This window comes from Oxyura jamaicensis, chromosome 20, assembly GCF_011077185.1.
Source record: "Oxyura jamaicensis isolate SHBP4307 breed ruddy duck chromosome 20, BPBGC_Ojam_1.0, whole genome shotgun sequence".
In the NCBI taxonomy this organism is placed as follows: domain Eukaryota; kingdom Metazoa; phylum Chordata; class Aves; order Anseriformes; family Anatidae; genus Oxyura; species Oxyura jamaicensis.
In genome coordinates, this window is record NC_048912.1 from 10,033,800 (window position 1) to 10,055,242 (window position 21,443).

General features: G+C 45.4%; 1 protein-coding gene and 1 long non-coding RNA gene across 2 annotated transcripts in view; one reads left to right on the forward strand and one right to left on the reverse strand.

Annotated features, from left to right (window-relative positions):
- The first annotated feature begins 2,253 nt into the window (after window positions 1-2,253).
- On the forward strand, window positions 2,254-11,664 carry LOC118176795. The gene is made up of 2 exons (XR_004755519.1): window positions 2,254-2,304; window positions 6,928-11,664. It is a non-coding gene; the product is annotated as an uncharacterized LOC118176795 (long non-coding RNA).
- Window positions 11,665-12,129: 465 nt separating this feature from the next.
- Window positions 12,130-21,443, reverse strand: part of BMP7 (bone morphogenetic protein 7) — a 45,915-nt gene continuing 36,601 nt past the window's right edge. Inside the window, exons 4-7 of the mRNA XM_035344037.1 lie at window positions 18,054-18,251; window positions 16,722-16,798; window positions 16,105-16,215; window positions 12,130-14,847 (exon numbers count right to left, since the gene is read on the reverse strand). Of these exons, the coding sequence (XP_035199928.1) occupies window positions 14,698-14,847; window positions 16,105-16,215; window positions 16,722-16,798; window positions 18,054-18,251 (536 nt within the window). The 3' untranslated portion in view covers window positions 12,130-14,697. The remainder of the gene's footprint in view (window positions 14,848-16,104; window positions 16,216-16,721; window positions 16,799-18,053; window positions 18,252-21,443) is intronic.

A 21,443-nucleotide genomic window follows, 5' to 3' on the forward strand; every position in this document is an offset into this window, starting at 1 on the left:
CTGGAAAGCACAGGACTGGGGAATTTCAAATTTATCTTTTGTGGAGGACAGGCTGAAAAATGGCAACTACATTTTAAGATAAAGTTCTGATAAAGATGTGTATGTTTAAATAATTCTTTACACATCTTTCCTTCAAATTTTGACAATAATTAAACCTAAAATCATTCTTCCTCATGTCTGATATCTGTACTTCACTTATACAACACCCTTTTTTAATAGATTTAAAAAAAAAAAAACAACTTAAGAGGTGTTTTTCAGTAGAGAAAAAGACAATTATTGATTAAATGGAAAATATGAAATTTGTTTCAATTAAGACACTCAGCAATTTCTGCTTTCTTGTTTCCTGAATCTTACTCAACAAAAACTCGTAATTATTTCTCCATAGCCATGGGATCAGCTCCCTCCCTTCTTCTCCCTGACGGGACTATAAAATCCTCAGCTGGCAGATCTGCCTGTCCGCCAGGCTGAGACGTGACACATCCCAAATATCTGGAGAGAATACATTTCCCATTCAACAGAGTAGCAGAGAGAAAGCAATTTAATTACCTGCGTGAGCATAGGTGGGTGATGACCAAATCCTTCCCAGTGCCTGACCTTCTATGTGTTTTCCCGTTTGTTATTGCTGTGGAGGTGAGCCACCCCAGGCAGTCCGGTCCCTGCTGTGGGGCAGCTGGACGGGACAGGTCCTGCAGCCCCTTGGTGCTGGGCTGCTCACTGGGGGGCTCACCCCTCATCAGGTCCCTCGGCATGAAGTGTGCCCTCCTCTAAACAGTGCCAGGGCTTTGCATGCTTTACAGCCCATTTCGTTGTATAGGTTCCTTGAAAAATCCTGCCACATCTACAAAATTAAAATGTGTCACTGCCCTCATTTTACAGACAGGAAAATTGAGGCATTGGTGGGTGATGTCTGCTGCCCAACGTTATGCAGTGGATGATGAGAAATAGAGATCAAGACCCTAGATCCAGCTCCTTCCACATCATTCTGAGTTCTGTCTTGTTCAGTGTACAGAAGTGAAGGTAGAAAATATCAAAGCTCAATACAGGAACCTTTTCTGTATCAGCCTTTTAGATACCCCATCGTGTTAATCACTTAAGATACAGCAAAGGCTGCATTGTGACATTGTGCGCTTCAATGCAATCCTTACGCTCATGAATTTGCCGCTAAAACAGCCTTGCTGGAGTGTGGGAAGCTCTGCATATCAACCTCACTGGAGGGAAATCTGTATGCAAAGAGGGGAACTGGTAAACAACCAGTTAAGCAGTTCAGACCGCTGTCACTCTATCCCGGCTGCATCGCAAAGTGCTGAATTCCTAAATGTGGAACCCAGATGCAAAAATAACAAAGACCACATTAAAGTAATGCTAATCATACAAGCTCTGGTTTTAGAGGAAGATGCGGAAGTGTTTGGGAGGCTGATATGGGACTGGGGGAAAGATAGCGCAGCCTCCAATTGCCTTTTCAAATAATGTGCGAGGGGGAAAAGGTTTCTGTGACTCTACCAAACCTCCTTGTGTGAGACCTTGGGCATGTGAGACCACGCACATCCTCCTGCACGCGTGGGCAGGGCTCCCAAGCACAGGCTGATCCAAACCTAGACCTAGGCTCTCCTGCACATCCGGCAACTGCTCCTGCCCCCGTTTCTGCAGCTTTTGCAGTTTCTGCCCACCTGCCACCTGCAAGCAGCCCAAGCCCCCATGGAGCCATGCCTGGCCTCCTGCCTCTCCTGCTGGTGGCCTGGGAGGGGAAGGCAGGACGGAGGCAGGTGCCTCCTGGTCCCCACAGAGGGGCCAGGCACTTGGGTGGCTTCTTGTGGACGTTGTGTAAAAGCACTGTATGGTTAGGTGAAGGTGAACACCAGCACGTACTCAGGACACAAATGATTGCTTCATTGGTGTGCTTTTTGGGGCTGGGCCTTGGCGAGCACAGGTACAGGCCCCTCTGTTCCTAAGCTGTACCACCTGGGGGAAAGAAAACAATGCCTTCTGATTGAGAAAACCTGAGGGGTAAATTATTGCCAAATGAGGTGAAATTCAGAAGATCTCAAAGAGGAGTTGCAGCATTTCAGGCTTTTTGTTGAGAATCTGAGTTGAGCTGAGAGCTCAGTGGTGGAGGCCTGGCTGGAGAGGGCAAGGTTCCTCCTGAGCTGAAAAATGGCCTCTGGTGCTTTGGTGGCTTTGGAAGATGTGAGTGTGCCTTTTGCTGGAAGGATGAAGTGCTGGTGCAACCTCTGGTGCTGCAGCATGTTTCTCTTTGGCAGTATTTACTGGGCAGAAATGAAAAAGCTGAAATCTGGTACTGGAAAGGTAAGCTTTATCTGTTGTAGTCTTAAATAACGTGGTGCGGTAATCAGGAATGACTGAGAAATGCGGCAGTGGGGTTGAAGGGCCAAAAAGCAGGGCCTGAAGGCGTCCAGCCCCCAGGAAGTCTTGGGGCAGACATGTCCTTGCTGCTATCTTGTGCAGGATGTAGCAGGCAAACAGCCTCTTCTGTGAGACGCCTATCAGGTCAGGATATTGGGGCTGATCACAGACTGGAGTGTAGCTTAAACCTGTGAGAGGAATTTTTGTGCAATGTTATTTACCTAATATTATTTATCACTTAAATTATTATTCAACTGCCTGGCTTGTTGTGGTTTCACCTTCTCGGTTGTGTCTGTGGCTAGCAAAAATCTCTGTGTTTGGTGCTTTGTTCTGCTGCTATCCTTTCTGCTCTGCCTGCTGGTTGAACACTACACAGAAAATTACAGGGGATCACAGCAGAGTAGGGAATACTCCTGCAAGCTTTTCCCACTCAGCAGACAACAGAGTCTTGGGCTTCCAAGTCTGGCCACTGGAGCACAAACGTGTCCTTTAAGGCAGAGTGAGTTTTGCTTTATCCTTGCAGGAGGCTAAGAGCACCACTTACAACAGACAGCATGTAAGCCAAGAGTAGAAGCTGGCAGCTGACGTTCTGCCTTTAAGAACTTATTTGATCTTTTCCTTGGGACAGCAGAGCTCAGCCTGCAGTTCTGGCTGGAACAATAGTGCTGATCTGCGCCCCAACCCTGGGCAGGATGTGCTGAGCTTGATCCTGGAGCAAGCCGATTCCAGCTTTCTGAGTAATGCTTTTATGGGAATAAGCTTTACTTTGATCTTGTAGACAGAAGTCCACAACAGCTGCTCTGTGATAGATAAGGACAGCCACTCTCCAGGCTGATTGTGTTTGGAGATGAGTCCTTAGGACGTTGCGCAATGAAGAGCTCAGCCACGAAGGCACAACAGTTCTGTTGGCATGCGCACCTGCAGCCAGGCCAGCAGACTGGGGAAGGAAGTGTTTGCTTGTGTTTTGGGGGCTGTAGTGTGCTAGGTGTGGTGTAAATAGACAAAACTCTGTTTTGTCCCTCTCTGCTTTACACTCACAACTATTTCATTCTAGGGAGGCCGGGGAGAAAGGCTGTTCTTGCCTCTTAAACCCCTGGTGTGTATGGGCAGATGGATGCAGGGGGAACTTGTTGCTGAATCTGGAGGTTGCTGCGAAGTAAAGATCTATATTATTTTTGTTAATGGAAAAATCTCGATAACAAACTCTTCTCTCGGGAGAATGTTTTTAGTAAAGAGTTCTTAAAACTTGTTATTCCAAATAAACTCACTAAAATGTCACTTTGGGCATGATACGACTTAAGTGTTGCTTTGGTCTTGTGAGAATAACAGCATTAGCTCAAGGTAAGCATTTGTGGCAATGTTGGCTTTGGGCTTCCTGCAGGGATCACAAAAACCTGTCAGATACATACATATTCATTAGGAAAAAAGATTCTTCTCTAAGCTTTTAGAGGCAATCAAAAATATTCTACATGGATGAGCTCTGTGGGATGTGAGTCACCATGAGTCTGAGAACTGGTCCTCGCCAGGAATCCGCTACATCTCAGGGTGAGCTGGGCCTTTCTGTATGGGCCCTCCAGGAGGGTGGAGGACACCTACAGACTGCTTGGAGCAGGGCTGGTGTGGCTTGTGTTGTCCTGCAGTCTTTTCACATTGCCCCTTTCTTGGCACTCAGGGATGTTATGAGCCGAGGTTCCCCTCGCAGCGATGCCAGCCCAGCTTGCGAGAAGCAGGACTTGCTTTTGGAGGCTGCCAGAAGTGTGGGTGAGCCTGTGGAAATAACCTTTGCCTGCAGTCAAAGGTAGTAGGGAGCGGTGGTGGACGTGACTTCACTGTTGCCCGCTGCTCAGCATGAGTAACCAGTTCCATGCATTTCCATGCCAACCATTAGTTTCCAGATGCAGTGACTAGCACGGTATTTTCCGTTTCCAGATCTTGTTTGTACTGGCACAATTTAAAATACTTTGTGTAATTACAGTGGTTCCTATAGTCAAACTGCTAGAGCAGTGCATTCCCCTTGGAAGTTTCTTCTTTAGCTAGCAATTTCGGTAATGACAGTAATTCAGATAATCTATCCTCGTGGCCTTGTGGCTTGCAGAAGTACAGGGCTTTTCCTCTGTAATGTAGCTACATCTATATATAGCCTGGTGGATATATAGTATTCTAGAGGTATTTAAGTGGACTTGACTGAGAAAATCCAGTCCCATTGCCACAAACTTTCTGTTACTCTTCATGTTAATGCAATCAAATAAACAGGGAAGGAAAGGGAAGGGGCAGACAGGGAGCCTGGTAGGCGGCTGTGGGCACGGGCTGGCTGTATGGCCAGGCAGCTTTGGGGATTTGGGTGCATGCCAGCAAAGGCTCCTTAAATTGCTGAGTGGTTCTGAATATGCTGGGCTTTTCCCTGGAGCTAGAGGTGCTGGGTAGTGGCAAAAGAGCCCAAGGCACAGTGAGAAACCTATGGTGTGGTGCTGTGGTGTACAGCACGGGTGGTCCCCGGAGGGGTGAGCTGCCAGTGCCTGGCCAAACTCTGGGTTGCTCTGCTGCTCTTGGGATTAGGGCAGCTTTCTCTTAAGGGTGAGAGAGCCTCAATGACTACAAGGCAACAGCTTCAGGGAAAAAATTGATCTTCATTTTCGCCTACAACACCTAGCATACAACTCTTCTGGCAGCCAAATATGACAAAATCCTATTGAACAGAGAAAGTTCTTCCATTTCTGGAAATGGCTGAACCCTAAAGCTGCTCTCATTTACTGGTTAAGTCTACTACTGATGGAGACACTGCTAAATTACTGCTGGGAGAAACTGGTTAGACAGATCAGAGGCAGACATCTCCCTTGGTGTGCAATTACGTGCGCTGCTTGCTTTGAGAAGAGGCCAAAGCAAACGGGAAGCAGCAATTAAGGTAGGCACCAGCAAAGAAGACTTAAAGTATAGGGCACGGTGTTCATCAGTCGTCACTGTACAGGAAAGGTCTCTCCTCAGTTTGACTAAAGAGGGAAGAGCTGTAGCTCAATGTTTTAGTGTGCTGAAGTTAATGACTGCTATTTTTCCTCAGAAGATCCTCGTATGTAGAGGAGGGTGGGAGGAGCAGATGTTGTCTGTATGTTTTGTGACAAATATTCTAGTGTGAAAACCTGCTCAGTCCCAGACCCCTCTTCAAATTGGTGTATGCTTGTAAGGCTTGTAGCAAGCTATTCAGTCCCACACTCCCTTCAGGGACAAGGTACAGGGGTGGAAAGATTTGCCATGCATTTGAGCAATTAGCCTGTATATTTTTGAGTAGGGGTAGACAGAACGGGGGGATCCTGAGCCTGGAATTAACTCTTGAGGTAACGACTGTCATACCAACAATGTCTTCCCAAATCACTTTTTTTTTCAGCTTTAAGCAGTAAGAGCAGTAAATACAGTCTTTCTGATACCGTGACCACATAATGCATTGAGGATTGCAGGGAAGAACTACTCAACACTCAGCATGCCATGTCCAGGGTGTTTGCGTCTCTAGTGTACGTGGGAAGTAGTATATTTCTGGTAATGCAATAAAATATTACTGAAATCTAGGTGTATTCAGACCTGGTGTGTAAACAGGTATCAACATTTTTCTGTGATAACATGTAGATTTTCTGCTACTTTCCAGAGACCTGAAAGCCAAAGCTGAATCAAACTAAATATTGTTGTCACCTGGCTTCAGAAGCAGGAAGCATCAAACAGGCTTGTGAAAGCCCAGGTGGCAGCAGGACTGGTGAGGGCCAAATTGCTTGTGTCTGTGATACATGTAGGTGATGTATGCATGGAAGCATTGTGGAAGGTGTTTTGGAGGCACAGCAAAGATGTTGGGTGTGTTCCACCTTTGTATGTATTTGTAATTCAGGGCAGTTGCATCTCCAGTTTGATTCACAGAAATGTTAATCTGGCAATAGGAGAATATGTTTATTCGTTTTTTTTCCTCCCATTTGCTACTTCCAGGTTTTGCTTGAAGTTATCATAGGTGATAAAGCCCTTTCCCAAACCTAGCAGGGAGTTCAACTCTCCAGTTCTTGGGATAAGATTCTTAGCTTAACTGCTAAGTCAAGCTACCCTACTTTTCTTAATTATATGTACACGCTTATTAAAAACAAACAAAACAAGTAAACATGTATATGACTGCAAAGGTATTCAAAGCACAGCAGTGGTGAGGTCTTGCCAAAGCAGGCCAAGAGCTGGAAAATCTGTCAGTTCAGGAAGATGACTCGATGTTAGTGCTGGAGAAACAAACATCAGAAGGGTTGAAGCAAACTTATTTGCAAGTGCTGAAAAGTGCCTGCCTCCCCAGAGTCTGGTTCTCCGCTCTGCAGCCACCCAGTACAACACATTTCCCAATATTCACAGAAGAGGGGTGTCCTGGGGGATTAGTTGTGGCTTGCAAGGAGCCACATAATAACAGTCCTGTGCTTGATGGATCAGCCAGGGACTGTCCTCAATGGCAGCAATCCTCCTGGCCTGTTCAGCTCTCCATCTACTGAGGATATTTCAAGAGGAGGTAGGTGAACCACCGTGTTGATATTTTCCTGGTCTTCTACTCCTTTTCAGAAAGGGAAAGAGGATGCATGTGAGAAGACACCAGAGTATGTCTGGCACATGGTCTGGAAATGAAGCAGAAGCAGCTCCAGTATCCTGCAGTGTTGGTGGCAATGTTTTCCGTTTGTTTACAGCCTGAGAGGTGCTGCAGCAGAAAAGCAGATCTGCTTCCTCAAAGACTGTCACACCCATCTGGAGAACAGAGGCATTGACCTATGGGTTTAACTCGCTGTTAGCCTCCTGCATCTCCCAGGAAGAAGTCTTCATCTCTTTTAACTTGATGCTCTTACCTCTTGCCCAAACAACAGGTTTCTCAAGGCTAGTTCTTGAGCCACATGAGAAACATGAAATAGTTTAATGCAAAATACAGTCATCCTCCTTTTTAACTATACCAATGAAATGGCTTTGAAGATGATGTTTTGCAAGTGCTAATTAATAGGACTGTCATTGTGACTCCACATTGCTACTGCAGAGGAATCAGGCTGTTGGGTGCCATGTGTCTCTGAAGATGCACAGCTTGCCCTGGTTGCAATGTTTTTTTTTTTTATTGAGCATCTTGCTCTCAGCTGCTACTAGAAGCAGGAAACATCACGAAGCTGGGATGAGCTGATACAGTTTGTTCCTTGGATTGCTTTCCATCTATTCCTGCGATGCTGCAGGTATTGCAGCAGCTCTTGGAGGGGAGCTGGCTGCCTTACCTGACTAAGGGCTGAAACAGTTGCAGGACTGTGACTTCAGGAACAAGCACCAGCCAAGCAAGGTAGAGGAGGTTTGGACAGGAGTACTTCAGTCTAGGGCCTAGGCTTCACCTCCAAGCACACTGACCTCAGGAAAGTCCATTACTGCTTCTCTCTCACCTGTGGACCCAGCAGAAATTGTTGGACTTTGGGACCACACTGTACAGCCTTTATCAAGTGTGGTCTTTGCACATCCCCGCTGGTATGGGATATGAAGAGCTTTGTTTTCCTGCAACCCAAAAATGCCAACTTTTTAAAAATATCTGGAAATAAACAGTTATATGATCCACTGAAATTCATAACAAAGGACAAATTGAATCCTTCATGCTGTGTAGCAGCCATAAATAAAGGTTTTATGGCTGAGAAGTTGTAGGCAATGTTCCAGCAAAATTGGATTTATTCCCTCCCCACCCCCTGCAATATAAATCTCTGGAAATGGGGGTTCCAAGGGCAGTTCTGACACTACATTAACTGCAGCTTCTTAAACCAGACTCCCTGCCAGTATTTATAGTCCACGTTCTGCTCATGGTATGTGTGTATATTGCTGCACCAGCTCTTACAGTTGATTTCTCAGTAGTCATGTGAAACCAAAACAACTGATGGGCTGAACTTGAAATTGCTTGTGCATTTCTTCAATTAAAAGAAAAAGGGGGGGGGGGGAAGGGAGGGGGATCTGTCTTTTTATTAGAAAAAAGATCTCTTCACATTCCTCCCAGATTCCTCCCAGTCAGCAGTGGCTCAACCTCCGTGAGTGTTATTCCCTTCTTCTCAAGACCACTGGCCAGGTTTGTAGGAGAACCCTGAGAGACTTTATTGGCTGGTTGTACAGTCACAACGTGAGTAACTGTGCACTTCTCACAAATGCCTGGTCCCACCTCTGCTTGCTGTCTGCTCAGAGATTTAGCCCTGAGACTTCATAAAATAAGGTCTTGGAGTAACCAAGTCCTAAAACTGAAGTCCAGCCAGGTGGTTCCCTGTTAAGGAAGAACAATGCAATGCACTGGATTTAAGAGCTAGATTTTAGCTTCAGGATCCAAGTACTGGGATCCAAGTACTGGTCAGTGGTGCCAGCAGATCACTGAGAAGTGAATAAAGAAACTGGGAACAAAACTCTTCATTTGTCTGTTTTGGGGTAGTGGAGTACGTTGGTTTGTGCTGCCTTCTTGTGTGCATAGCATCTAGTCAAAGATGGAATCTGCAATGAGGAATTTGTTCTCGTTAAGCAATTGCCCAAATATCTTCTTTGCGAGGCTGACTAGTGCTTCTGCACAAGTGAGACAGATGTAGAGCCAGTGACCTCTCTGCTCTTGTCTACAGCTTGTTACGAACGCTGAACAAAATGGCTTAAATTGTTGGGACTTGAGAAAAGATATCTTTGAGCTCTGACCCTTCATAACAGAATCCAGACACCGAACCTTGCTTCCATGTATTTCATATGAAGCACCTGACACAGCAGCAACAAATAACGCCGGAGTAAATCCAGCAGCCAGGAGCAGTTTGCCTTCATTAGCCAAGGCAAAGGTCACGCTGCTGGTGTCACCGCTGGTGTCTGGCCACTACTGGGGTTGTCGCCTGCCTCAGGCCTTAGCGGAGAGCTTGTGCAAGGGAGGTGAGGGGCAGGAACAGGGCTAAAAGGCTCCTGATACCCCTAACGGGCCTTTTTGTACCCTGCAGCTGCAGTAACTTCCCAAACCTGAATGTGCTGACTTGGAAATTTAGCATCAGCCTCAAGTTCTGGATGTGAGCTACAGGTACTGACGTGCTGAAGCATGACAGATCTGAGGTCCAGGCATCCCCTTCCTTTTTCTCCTAAGAGATGCCTAAAATAAGACCATTAGGCCAAAGTTATCAGCAGCCCAGAGCTGTTAACTCTGCAGTCCCTTCAGCTCCCAGTTCAGAAAGGGTAAGTGCATGTTTCTAATTACGTGGCTGCTGCAGCGAATACAGCCGCTCGCCCCCCAGCCCCAGACACAAACGCTCCATTCCCCAAATTACTGCTGACTGCCTGGGATTGGGTTTTATTGCAGACAAGCAAAGCCAATTTTTGGGGGGTGAGGTTAATTCAAGCAGCCCCCTCTATAGAGCTTTATCCTGCAAATGGTTAAATGCTTAACTATGCAAAATGGTCTAAAATTAAAGTGTGAAGCTACGTTTCTAAGGGTTTGTGGCACTGAGACTTGAAGTTCCTTTTTCTCCCCTAGTTTCCACCATACTTTTCTCTGGAAGACAAGCTGATAACCATAAGCCCAAGCTTCAGATGTCTAAAGACTGCACTTTCTTCATTGATGGAATTAATCCAACCATCAGGCGGCAAACATCACGGTATCAAAATAAGTCTCAAAATGTTAAAATTCAGTCCTCACCTATTGCCTGGTCAGTGAACAGGCCCTGTGGAAACAGCGGTGTGCATGTTGGGAAGCAAACCAGTGTTACGACAAACGTGTTACGACAAACTTCTGATCTTCCTTACTGCTGACTTAGGAGTATGAATTCTACTGCGTTAAGCAGAAGGGAATAGATATTTTTTTTATTTAAAACAGAGTAACTCGAAGTGGTCGTAATAGCCCATGTTGCTTTTGTGCTGAGGTAATGAATGACTGTAGTATAAAGTGGTCCTAGTTTTTGCCTCAAGCTCTTGTCAATCATTACCTGATAAATAAAAACTTCAAACAGGCTCCTTTTAATGTAATTGGGTAGAATTTCTCTCCGAAGGAAGGCTGAATACAGTGAATAATGTGTTTGTGGCAGCAGTAGAAGTCAGCAAGTGAGGTATTTGGATGGAAACCTACAGAGGATGCAAATCCTGAATTCAAAAGATGAGTCTTTTTAGTTTTACTGCATCCAGAAGCTTCTGTTCCCATCGTTGGCAGAGCTGAATGGATTGAACAGAGCTGTAGAGGAAATCCTGTGGTCCTTGGCACCACCGCTGAGTTCTGCTTGTGCTAGCCCTGCTCTCCCTCCCTGTTTTTAGGCTTTACAGCTGACACTTCCATAAAAAATCAGAAATCTTAAGATTACACTAAAGCTCACTTAAATCATTATCTTTTATTATATGAACCTTGGCAGCAGCAGAGGCAGTTTCCTGTGTAAGGACCAAGGGTCCTATTGTCAGCACTGGAACAGAACTAAAACAGCTCAATTAAGCAAACATAACATCCTCAAAGTTTGGCCTGAAAGAAGTTAAAATAACTGATCTACGAAATGTTATAAATGTGCTTTAAGATGTCATTACTCAGATAAATCTAGCAGTTTTGAAGCTGGCTCACTCCAGTTTTATGGCCCTGCCCGTTAATGGCTGCGTACGTATTCATGTCAAGAATTCCTCTTCCAAAACAGTAGATGAAGAGACAAAGCCACAGTAGCGCTGCGGACTGACGGGAGGCTGCGAGGAACTTGGGAACAGAGTTTTGGCTCCCGGGCTGGGAAAGCTGCTACAGAGCATATCCAGCAAATTGTGTGTGTTTGTGGCAGGGCTGGAAACCAACTGGTATTTCACGACGTAAGGCTGGATGTGTTGAAGTCAGTGGTAAAGCTGCTCTTGGCTGCTCTATAGTAACTCTATAGTAAGACTGGTGCTGCAAGGCACAATGATTTCTTATTTTTCTTCCCCTTGCTGGAACCACCTCTGACTTAAAGTGGGCTTAAATGTGGAGGATTTGGTCCGTACTGAGAAATACCAGAAGGCCCTCCTCCTCAAACTAGTCTAGACGTACAGAGTCTGGACAGACTTCAGTTAGGGCAATAAGGCCTTTCCACTGACACTTTGCTGGACTTTGGATCAGCGCATCAAACATTTCCTTATGATCTGTAATCACTTGTGAAGGATGGCAGTGCAGCTTCAGAAAGCTGATGATTTAAGTCGCTGGATCTGCAAAGGCATTTATGTAAATTGGCACGACTCTGCTCACAGTTCAAAGTAAACAAGAACCCCAAAATTGCTGTTATGCCCCGAAGATGTAATGTTTAGTTAATACAGGGATTTAGACCATTATTTTTTTCAGCTGCCTCCATAGCAATGCAGTGTGGTATCCACAGTAGGAAACCTCATGCCAGCAGCATCTCTGAAATATGCTAAAACAATCTAAATTAGAAAATGTCAGCTTCTTGGCTGATGTTCCTTTGGAGTTTCTTCTTTCCTTTCTTGTGCCTCTAAATTTTATTGGGATGACTAAATCTCTGAACTATGTTAGCAGTAAACAGAACTAATTTACCCCCTGCTTCTTTGAAACAGCTGCTGACAGCTGCACTATAATTCAATCATGGATCTTTGCAGTGCAGGCTGCAAAACATATTCATATTTTCTCATATTCCTTCCTCTGTTGTGTTTGGACTGGAGGCGCTGCACCAAACAGCGACGGGCTGATTTTGCCAGTACACGGGGGTTGATCTACATGAAAACAGAGGATCCAGGTGAAATGCTGCCCGGCCAAAAAGGTTCTTTGAATAAAGGGAGAATAACCACACAGATACACGATGCTGTTGGGTTATCTTTTGTAAAATTGCAATGATTTATTTTACTAGTTTGTACAAAAGGCTTCTGACAACTGCTCTATGAAAAGAACCAGAAATGTGTATGCATTTTTGCCAACTGTTAATAAATATCTTCTTAAATAAGGAAACAAATGTTCTTAGGAACTGAGAATCATTTTTCCTGGATGTGATTGAAAAGGAATTCAGAGATGGAAATAAATAATTCTTCTTCCGCTTTTGTGACAACTATTTACATAAAAATGTACAAACAGTGAAGCTGATGTTGAGCCTAGCAACAGAAATCCTAGTATGTAAAAAAAAAAAAAAAAGGCAAAACCAAAACAAACAATCCCCCATAATATTTAATATATGAATCCTATACAGCAAGATACCGTGGTCCAAGTTAAAAATGCAATACACCGACGCGGTGACCACCAACACTGAAACACCCGCAAGAAAAACTAACCCATGTCTACTAAATAGTGGAAGGTGAGGCCTGGCTGGCTTCGCACTCTGCAGGCAGCACCTTAACTTCCTCTGGGAGGTTTACAGAAGCACTGCTGTGTGCGCGTATACCATGGCAAAAGGCGCTTCCGAACAGTGCGATTCCAATGCCTCGCTCTACATAAGAGATGCCCTGGGGGTGGTTTTGACGTGGCAGTTTGCTGGAGAGGTCTTGTCTGCAGGCTGCTGGGAGAGATGCTCTTTTGGCTTCAGCTCTTGTCCTGGCGTTTGCTGTAACTATTTGGCCAAATCTCACCTGGCACCAGGTAGGAGGCTTGCTGGAGTTGGGCTTGCAGAGTGCGTGCTGTGGGTCCAGCAGAAGTTTGAGTTGCCTGGTTTGGAAGCAGGGCACGCCTGGCAGTCCAAAAGCTGATACCATGGGGAGACTTCCACTTTCCCATAAGCCCAACCCTGCTGCCAGGAAAACTGCTGGGAAAACACCAATTGACTTGAACATGATTAGAATTAGACAACCAGAAACAAGTCTCCAATTTATTTCATAGTGAATAATCTTTTTGCTCTACAGAGTGATCTGGGGCCAAGTTCCCACTGCGGCTGCATCGCCCTGTCCCCTCGGTGTGCAGAGGAACCCAAGTTCAGGCATTTACGATGTTCTGGACCCATCTGTTAGAGGTTCAGCTTTTTGAAGTTTGGGATTTAGAGCTGAGTGTGCTGAGGACCTGGCCTTCAATAGGACAGAATTTTTTTTTTCTTTTTTTTTTTTTTTGTCTCCCTGGTGAAGTTCATGCTAGTTCTACTTTTGTTATCTCAGCGTATGATAAGTTTTGGATCGGTTTGCGACTGGTTACTGCTCCTCTCGGGTCTTATCGCAACAGCTTTAATCGAGTTGTAATTACACAGGTGTGATGTTTGTGGAACCCGTGACTTTAAAGAAGGAAAAAGAAGAGCCTCGAGGGGATGTTTTCTTGCCCCTGGTTTCATCTTGCAGATGTGGCTACTGAAAGTAATTTTTTATTTTTATTTTGTTAGAGGTAAAGCCAATAGTAGAGCAACGTCTTTGTATCATGATCAGTGGCCTTGGGAAGTAAGGTTTCCTGTTGGGTTTCTAGCTGGGTTGGCGTGGTGCTGGGTGTACGTCCCAGCTTACAGCACCTTCTGTACATCAGCCTCCGCATTTTTGTAAAAGTGTTGGAACTTGTCCTGTCGTTGAAGTCAATGGATATTTTCCAAACAGGAGCAGGATCTTTATCTCTCTTTCACAACTCTGTAACTGCTTAGGATACCCCAGCTAGGTTTAATCCCAAAACGTTTCTTAACATTGTGCTGCTTTCCTGTTTCATGATCATAGCAAATTCAAATTCTTTCTGGTTGCTAGAGGAAATTTTCCTGTGTTGACAAAAAAAAAAAAAAAAAAGTATACCCCAGAAGTCTTGCTCTTGGGAATTATTTTCTTCAGTTCTTTTGCTTGCCAATTAGAAAATTCTTTATTTTCTCTTAGACTGGTTTGGCCTTTGAACTTGAATCAATCCAGATATAGCTTTTGCTACTGCTGTTTAAAACTGGAACTTGCATCTAATTAATCTTTGCTTCTGCTTATGAAATTGAAGCAGAGGGATGGAAGTAAGAATTCTCTAACGCAATACCTGTTCAATCCAGGTATGTTTTACTTACTTATTTTATTGCAAAATGTGTGTTACAGGATCTACAGATGTTTAATAGTCACGGCACATTCTCACCTTGGACAGATTATTAATTTTTAATTCATAATCAACACTGGTGTGTTTGCAATCTTCTGAAAGACTTGTTTGCAGAAGTATGTACTGCAGGAGCCAATTTTGTAGGCAGATTTGGTTTTAAATGGTTTGTCTGGCTTGTTTCAGTTTACAAGCTCATTGTCTGTAATAAACTAAAACAAAATGTGTTCAAATGCCACTTAGCTGCAGAAACTGTTCCATTGTCTGAACTTTCAGAAGCCCAGTCCTAAAAACTGTTTGGGATTTTTTAAGCCCGCTGCTGCAGTGCTAACCTTTTCCCCTCCCCCAGTGATCCGTACGAAACCCACTCTTTACAAATCACTTTTTTCTTCCTTTTTTTTCTTTCTTTTACAAACCTAATGACAGCCACATGCTCGTACCACCATGTTCCTGTACTTTTTTAAGATAACGTTGGAGCTGTCATCGAAGTAGAGCACTGAGATGGCATTGAGTTGGGTAGGAGCACAGCAGGGTTTCGGCACAGTCTCTGGGTTTATAAAGTGAACCTGGGGAATTAAAGTAGAGGCATGTTAAGATGTATTTTCCCCTCTCCTCCCCCAAGTTTCTCTTTCCCAGGCAGCCCGCTCACTCAGACATGTTTTGAACACCTGGCTTTGTGTACAAACGTCTTGAGATGTCCCCTGCATGTATGGAGGCTGACGCACGCACCCAAGTCAGATCTGGTTGGAAATCTTTCAGTGAAGCAGGTTTTCATTAGAATATTCCCATTTGTCAGAGCAGTCAGAGTTCTGCAGAAGCGTACCAGCTACAATAAACTCTGAGGGACGTGTGGGTGAGGTTTTGTGAGCAACCCTGTGGGCACTGGGCACGGGGCCCCGTCCCCGGGTCTGGCAGCACCGAGACCCGGCTGGCACCAAGGGATCCGGGTCCCCGACTGCAGGACCTCTGAGGAGAGGGGGGAAAGCGACTAAAAACCAGTCCTCCAGGAGAAAAGCACTGTGAAGTTTCTTTCCTTGGATATGTAGATGCTTCTAGCTTCCCTAATGCTTTCTGCAGTGCTGTCCTTAGATGTGCACGGGGCACAGGACATGGATGAAAAAGCAGAGTGAGCCTCCTTCTGCCCTACAGATGTGGGCAGGGGACTGGGGCTGTGCTAGGAGGGTGCCCAAGCAGGACAGCTGGGGTTCCTGCCTTGCCAGGGTGCTGGGGACTGGCGTGTCCCCTGGCCTTGCGAGCTGCTGTCGTGCCTTGGCTTTGGCGAGGCAGCTGGGGCCACCGAGGGTCTCCCAGAGCGCCGGCGCTGTCATGTGGATGTGCTGGCTCGGGGCTCCCATCTGGACGTCTTTGCACAACTTCATAAAACAAATACACCCACAGAGCAGCTGGGCTGTGGAATTTCGGGATTCACTGACCCCTTCCTCAGCCTGCCCCCAAATCCACTGCTGGCGGCAGCACACGGTGTGGGTCCTTACGGAGTTTTTCCAGGAGGTGCTGATAATGGGTCTCACATCCTGCACTTCCCTCCCCGTGCAGTGGGACTATACCACCATTAAGATGCCTATCACAGGGCCCCTTTAAACTTCAGAGAGCATGTCAATGCTTGCAGCAAAGAGAGGGTAATTCCTAGCCAACTATTAATTCAGGCCACTTGGCTAGACATGTTTAGCCAGATGCTGCAGGCATCTTAAAGAGCTAACGCAGACCTTCCTTCTCGTGTTAGCTCAGAGATCCTTTTTGGTAGAAACTTATTGCTGAGTAGCACCTAGCAGAAATAACTGTACCACAAGCTCCGTGACACCTACCAGTGTCTGCACAATGGCGTGATTTGTAGCGTTCATGTACGAATTCAAGGGGAAAGCACATTCTCCTTCACAGTAATATGCAGCGTAGCCCTCTGGAGCGATGATCCAGTCCTTGATTAATTGAAGACATTAGATTGTGGAGAAAGACAGAAATATTGTGCAGTGAAACACAAAGTAGAATGACACATAAATCTATCAGTTCATATGTCTGCATACAATTACAGGAGCTTGCAAAACAAAAATATGGCACACTGGCCTCTCTAGTGCTGTCCTATATACGTCTAAAGGAGCTGCTCTTCATCGGGCGGCATCGCCGTCCCTGGGGGTGTTCAAGGAAAGGTTGGACGTGGCGCTTAGGGACAGGGTTCAGTGGGTGACGGTGGTGGCAGGGGGGTGGTTGGACCAGATGATCTTGGAGGGCTTTTCCAACCTTAATGAGTCTGTGATTCTAAAGTACTCGTACGCCCTAACTTTGCAGAAGCGCTTCTTAAGCACGCTACAATCAATACACATTTTTTTCTCACAGGGCCGGGGGGATTTCCACATATTGGCTTGATCTCTAGCAGCCTGCCAAGGGACTTGCAGCCCAGCTGGCACCGGTGACGCAGAGCCCTTACCTGCCACCCCAGGTCCCTGAAGCTGACGTAGAGCTCGTGCTTCTTGCAGGCCTGCCGCTGGTCGCTGCTGCTGTTCTCTGCGGGGAGCGGGGCTGTCAGCCTGGGCTGCCCCCAGCCCTCGGCAGCACCCAACAGGGAGCAGGCAGTGCTGCTCAGCTGTTGTGCTTGCTGCTTTCTTTTAATCATTTTCAGTTTCTCGTGCTTTAGTCATAAAATAATAAGGTGCAAAAAGCCAAAGACACCCTGGGAACACCCCCTTCCTCCTGGCTTCCTTTGACCGCATGTTGGCAAAACCCGGGTATCGCAGATGATTGCCTACTGTATCAAGGAGAACTTGTGCAAGGAGCAATGGGGAAAAGCAACCTTTAACTCTTTTCTGCATTCTGAGCTGTGTGATAATCACACCTTCAGGCCTTCAAAGGCAACGTGGTGACATGAAACTAATACAAAACCTGTTTGTGCAGCTGCAACCGGAGTACAGCCGCTGGCAGTGCTTCGTGGCGAGGCCAAAGAGTAGAGCACGGGGCTGAACCGTGGATGTGAGCCCCCCCAGCTGCCAGTGTAGTTTTAGTGTTGTGTTCATCCTGGACATACAGCCTGACGTCACGCCTTGTGCCCCTGGGGGTCCTTCTCCTTCCCTCTCCTGCAAGCTGCCTTTCCATTCGGCAAAATGCTCGAGGAGCAGTGCTGGAATTTGGCGCTGCCCTCAGAGGAGCCCGCCGCGTGCTGTGGCTCCTGCTGGGGAGGTCACCGAGGGCCTGCTACTCCGAGGTGTCTCGTAATTAAGCCACGTTTCTATTTTAAATGCCTGGCACTTTTCTTCCATACTAGGACATGCAGTTACCCCCGGAACGGCTGCAGTTATCCTGAGCAAGGAATGGGCTTTCCTCTTCCAGGCAAAACTTCTGCATTTACTAAACTTTTGGGGCTCGATTTAAAATTGCAGCCTCTTCTGAATGTACAGCATTTTGATTCAGATCCACTGAAATACCTTATTGTAATGATCACTTATTTGTTTTAAAGTAATTATCTTGAATTTCATGATAAGAATTTATATGGGAGATTGTTTAGATGGCCTTTTTTGTTTGTTTGTTTTAATTGGATTAGGATATCTTTCAGTTGAACACTGTTTCAAAGAAACATTACTTATCTATTTTTTTTGGAATAATCCCTAAATCCCAAGTAGTTTCAGATCAGCAACAGAAAACAAGTGGTAGACCAAAGAGGCAACAAACTGTATGTTGTATGGGCCAAACTGTTCCTATCTAGTGTCAAATCTAGCAGAACGTTATCCCACACCTACAAACACCGAGCCAGCAAACCTCTCCGTACCCGCGATGTTCGACACCCGGAAAGCTTCCTGGTTCTTAGGTGTTTTGGATCGATTCTGGCTCCTTTGCTTCCCTCCCGTGGAGCGAATGCTGCGGAGATGAACCTCGGTGGCTTTGAAGAAGGCTACTGTGAATGGCTGCTTGTTCTGCGGGCCGTGCCTCCCAATTAGGCCTGCCAGTTTGGGGTTGATGCTTTGCCCTTAAAAACAAAAGAGAGTTAATCGGGACTGTGGTAACTTCCCATTTTCATCAGGCATGGTAAATACACCATGGAGGAGAGCTGCTGTCTGGTCCATAACGATGATTTCTAGGCACGTCCGTAGCCACCAAGGGCATGGACTTAATCGGCAAAGCTGCTTCTGACAAGAGCAGCTTAGCACAGCTAACTTCATTTTATATCTGCATGTAAAAGTTACATAAAATGCTCCTACATATAATTATTTTACCCTAAATCCGCTTAGCATTAACTTTTCCTGCATTCTTTAGAGGGGTTTCTTTAAGTTCACCAGCCTATAATTTGAAGTGAGCCTGTAAAAGGAACCATAAAACTCAGCCCATAGGAACACTAAATTCCCACTGGAAGGTTATTAACTTAAAATAAAAATGCCTTATATGAAATGTTGTCACAGATCCAGATATACTGCAGCTGAGAGGAATAAATAGTTCAGATATTGAAAGATGTCACACTTATTGCCGTGTCTCACCACTACTGCACCCGATAACGTGGTTTCAAAGCCATTGATTGCCATGTGTGCTTCCTTCATCCTGGACTTCTAAATTAAGTTTATTTGTGTTGAAAGTTCGTTAGGTGGTTTTGTGATAGAATGAAATCACTGTTCACAAAAGATGCAAGGAGCAGGTGGCAGCACAATACTGAACATTTCTCTCAAAGAGTGTCTGGGTGCTGTTGTGAAGTGGAAGGGTGATACCCAGATATCCAGGCCTACTGAGGACTGAAGTTAAGTTACGTCAATAGTTTTTGCGATTGTTTTTGCTAAGGACAGAGCTGGGCCTTGTCAGCCACAAATCAAATAAGCCAAAGGATGGCCAGCAGTTTCCGAGAGAAGCCCTGAAAGGTGCCTGACCGGTGAGGGACTCTAGAGTCCCTAAAAATATCTCCTTACCTTACTGGCTTCGGACTACGGTGTAAAAAGAACCTGGCAACCTGAAATATTTGTAGGTAATTTTCTACAACTCCTGTTTTTAAAACGAACAAAATAAATGTCAAGGGAGTGGCCTATGGCAGATTTAAAAAATACTGTATTTAGGGAAAAGTTTGCATCTTAGCTCTTGCATACGGCCAAAGGTTGGTAAATGTGATGGACTCCAGAAAAAGGGGCTGTGGTCAAAGGTTTAGGCCAAGAAGTGGAGCAGCCTCAGCTGCAGTCCATTCCCTATTTTTCTAAAAGCCTGCAACCCAATGAGCAAGTGCCAAGCTGCAATATTTGGGATTTGTGGAAAGAACGGGCTCAGGAGGGGGTTTTATGGGACTGCCTGGTGTGACCAGGACCCACAGCATGCCATGGGTAGGGGAGCGGGGCAGACCTTGCAAACCAGATAAAGCAAACCAAATACTGGGACGGGGCACCAGGAAAGCTCAGGCTAAAAAAGCAAGTGCAGAAATTCGTGTATGTGGATTTCTATGTGGATATGCATCAACTCCTTCAGCTGAAGCTCCTTGCTGGAAACTTGTCCAAACAGTTTTCATTTTAAACATTTGAGGCCAAGCCCACAAAGTGCTTAAGCAAGTAGCTAATGCTAAATATGTAAGTAGTTCCACTTGTGCTCGGGCTTTGCCAGATCGAAGCCTTACTTCCTGAAAAAAGCTCAGCTGAAGGAGCTCGCTGAATACGGTTCCTATGGCTTTTCTTGCCCCCCTCAAAGAAGCCTTTTGCTTCTCCGAGTTGTTTAAACTTCCAAGTACATCTCTGGCTGCGTTTTTTCCAGAGAAAGTTATTTCACCTCTGCAGTGTCTCTGGAGATTAGGTCAGCAGTATGCAGCGAGGGGACCCGCCTTCACACGGGTATGTTTAATGGATTTTCATTAGCATGGCAGTAAGTAGCATCTGAGCGATGAATTCCTCATTTAACACCACTGTGTTCAGGACCAGTACGACGTTTCCTTAGGGGAAAAGAGGCATGCAGTACTCTGGACGAGTAGTGTATAAAGGTGGGAAAAATGTACTCCTTGGTTCTAACTTTCTTATGCAGCCAGAAAGTGAGGTTTAACACGAGGACACGTGTGTAGTCCCCATTAGGCAATGATAAGCTTGTCCCAGAAGAACTAAAGCTGTGATCTTAAACCAGAGGGCGCAGCCCTTCAAAAAAATCTGCTTTTATGAAGCTGCTTTTTTAAAATTGTCAAATATGGGATCTCAAGTAGTAAACTAAGTAAACCCAAGTGGGTGCTTGCTGTTCCCATGTGCGGCTGCTGAGCAAGGCGTACCGGCGCTGGGCTGAGAGCTCGCTGCAGGCTACTGACTCACCCAGATGTTTTTATGCTTGCAGCTCGAGCTGATCCCCATTTTCTAAGAGCAAAAACCTCCCCTGTGATTCCACCCTGGTTATACATGTTGATAGACTTATTTGGCAAGATTGTAAAGAAATACAAAGACCAGTTAATTTATTTTGTATAATTTCATCTGGACAGTACTCATGATGATTTTTTTTTTTAATTTTTTAAGACTGTAATGGCTTCATGGTTGGAGATCTCTGTATGTAGGACAGCTACAAAGGAAAGATCTTTTTTACAATTCACTTAAAGCATTGGGGGTTGTCCAAGCATATAGTGTTGCATCAAAGTCCTGCTGTGTTTGCAGCATGTGATTTTCATATGAAGTCCAGGTGTAAAAGCAGTTTTCTCGTTAGTATGCAGTTGGTCTAAATCCAAAAAGAAACTTGGGGAGCAAGGAAGGACATGTCCTTGCCATTCAAAATAGAAAGAAATATTCACGTGTACGGTAGAGAAACGTGAGAGCAAAGGTGTGCTGCCAGGGGACTCAGTCACAGAAGCCAGGCAGACAATCAGGCCCTGTATCTCCGTATTTATTTTAAATGCTGGAGTTGGCTTTCCTAAGTTCAGCAACAGGCTGATTTAAGCATTTTGTTAATCTGCTTTGAGAAAGCAAGTTACTTTTTACATTGTTTTGAACATGCTTACAAACACAGCTGGATTTTTCAGGAGTGTAAAGTACAGTCCTAATTTTCACTGAGTCCTATACAGATGAGAACGCAGTTATAACTGAACTGAGAATTTCCAGCTTTGAAGGCTCTCCCCATGATAGATCGGGCTGTATGCTTTTAAAAGACCCCACTTCTGGCTGCTCCAGCAGAGCAGCTCCTGGGGCTGTGTGTGCTTGCAGCATTTCCCTGTGTGCAGGACCCTGACAAG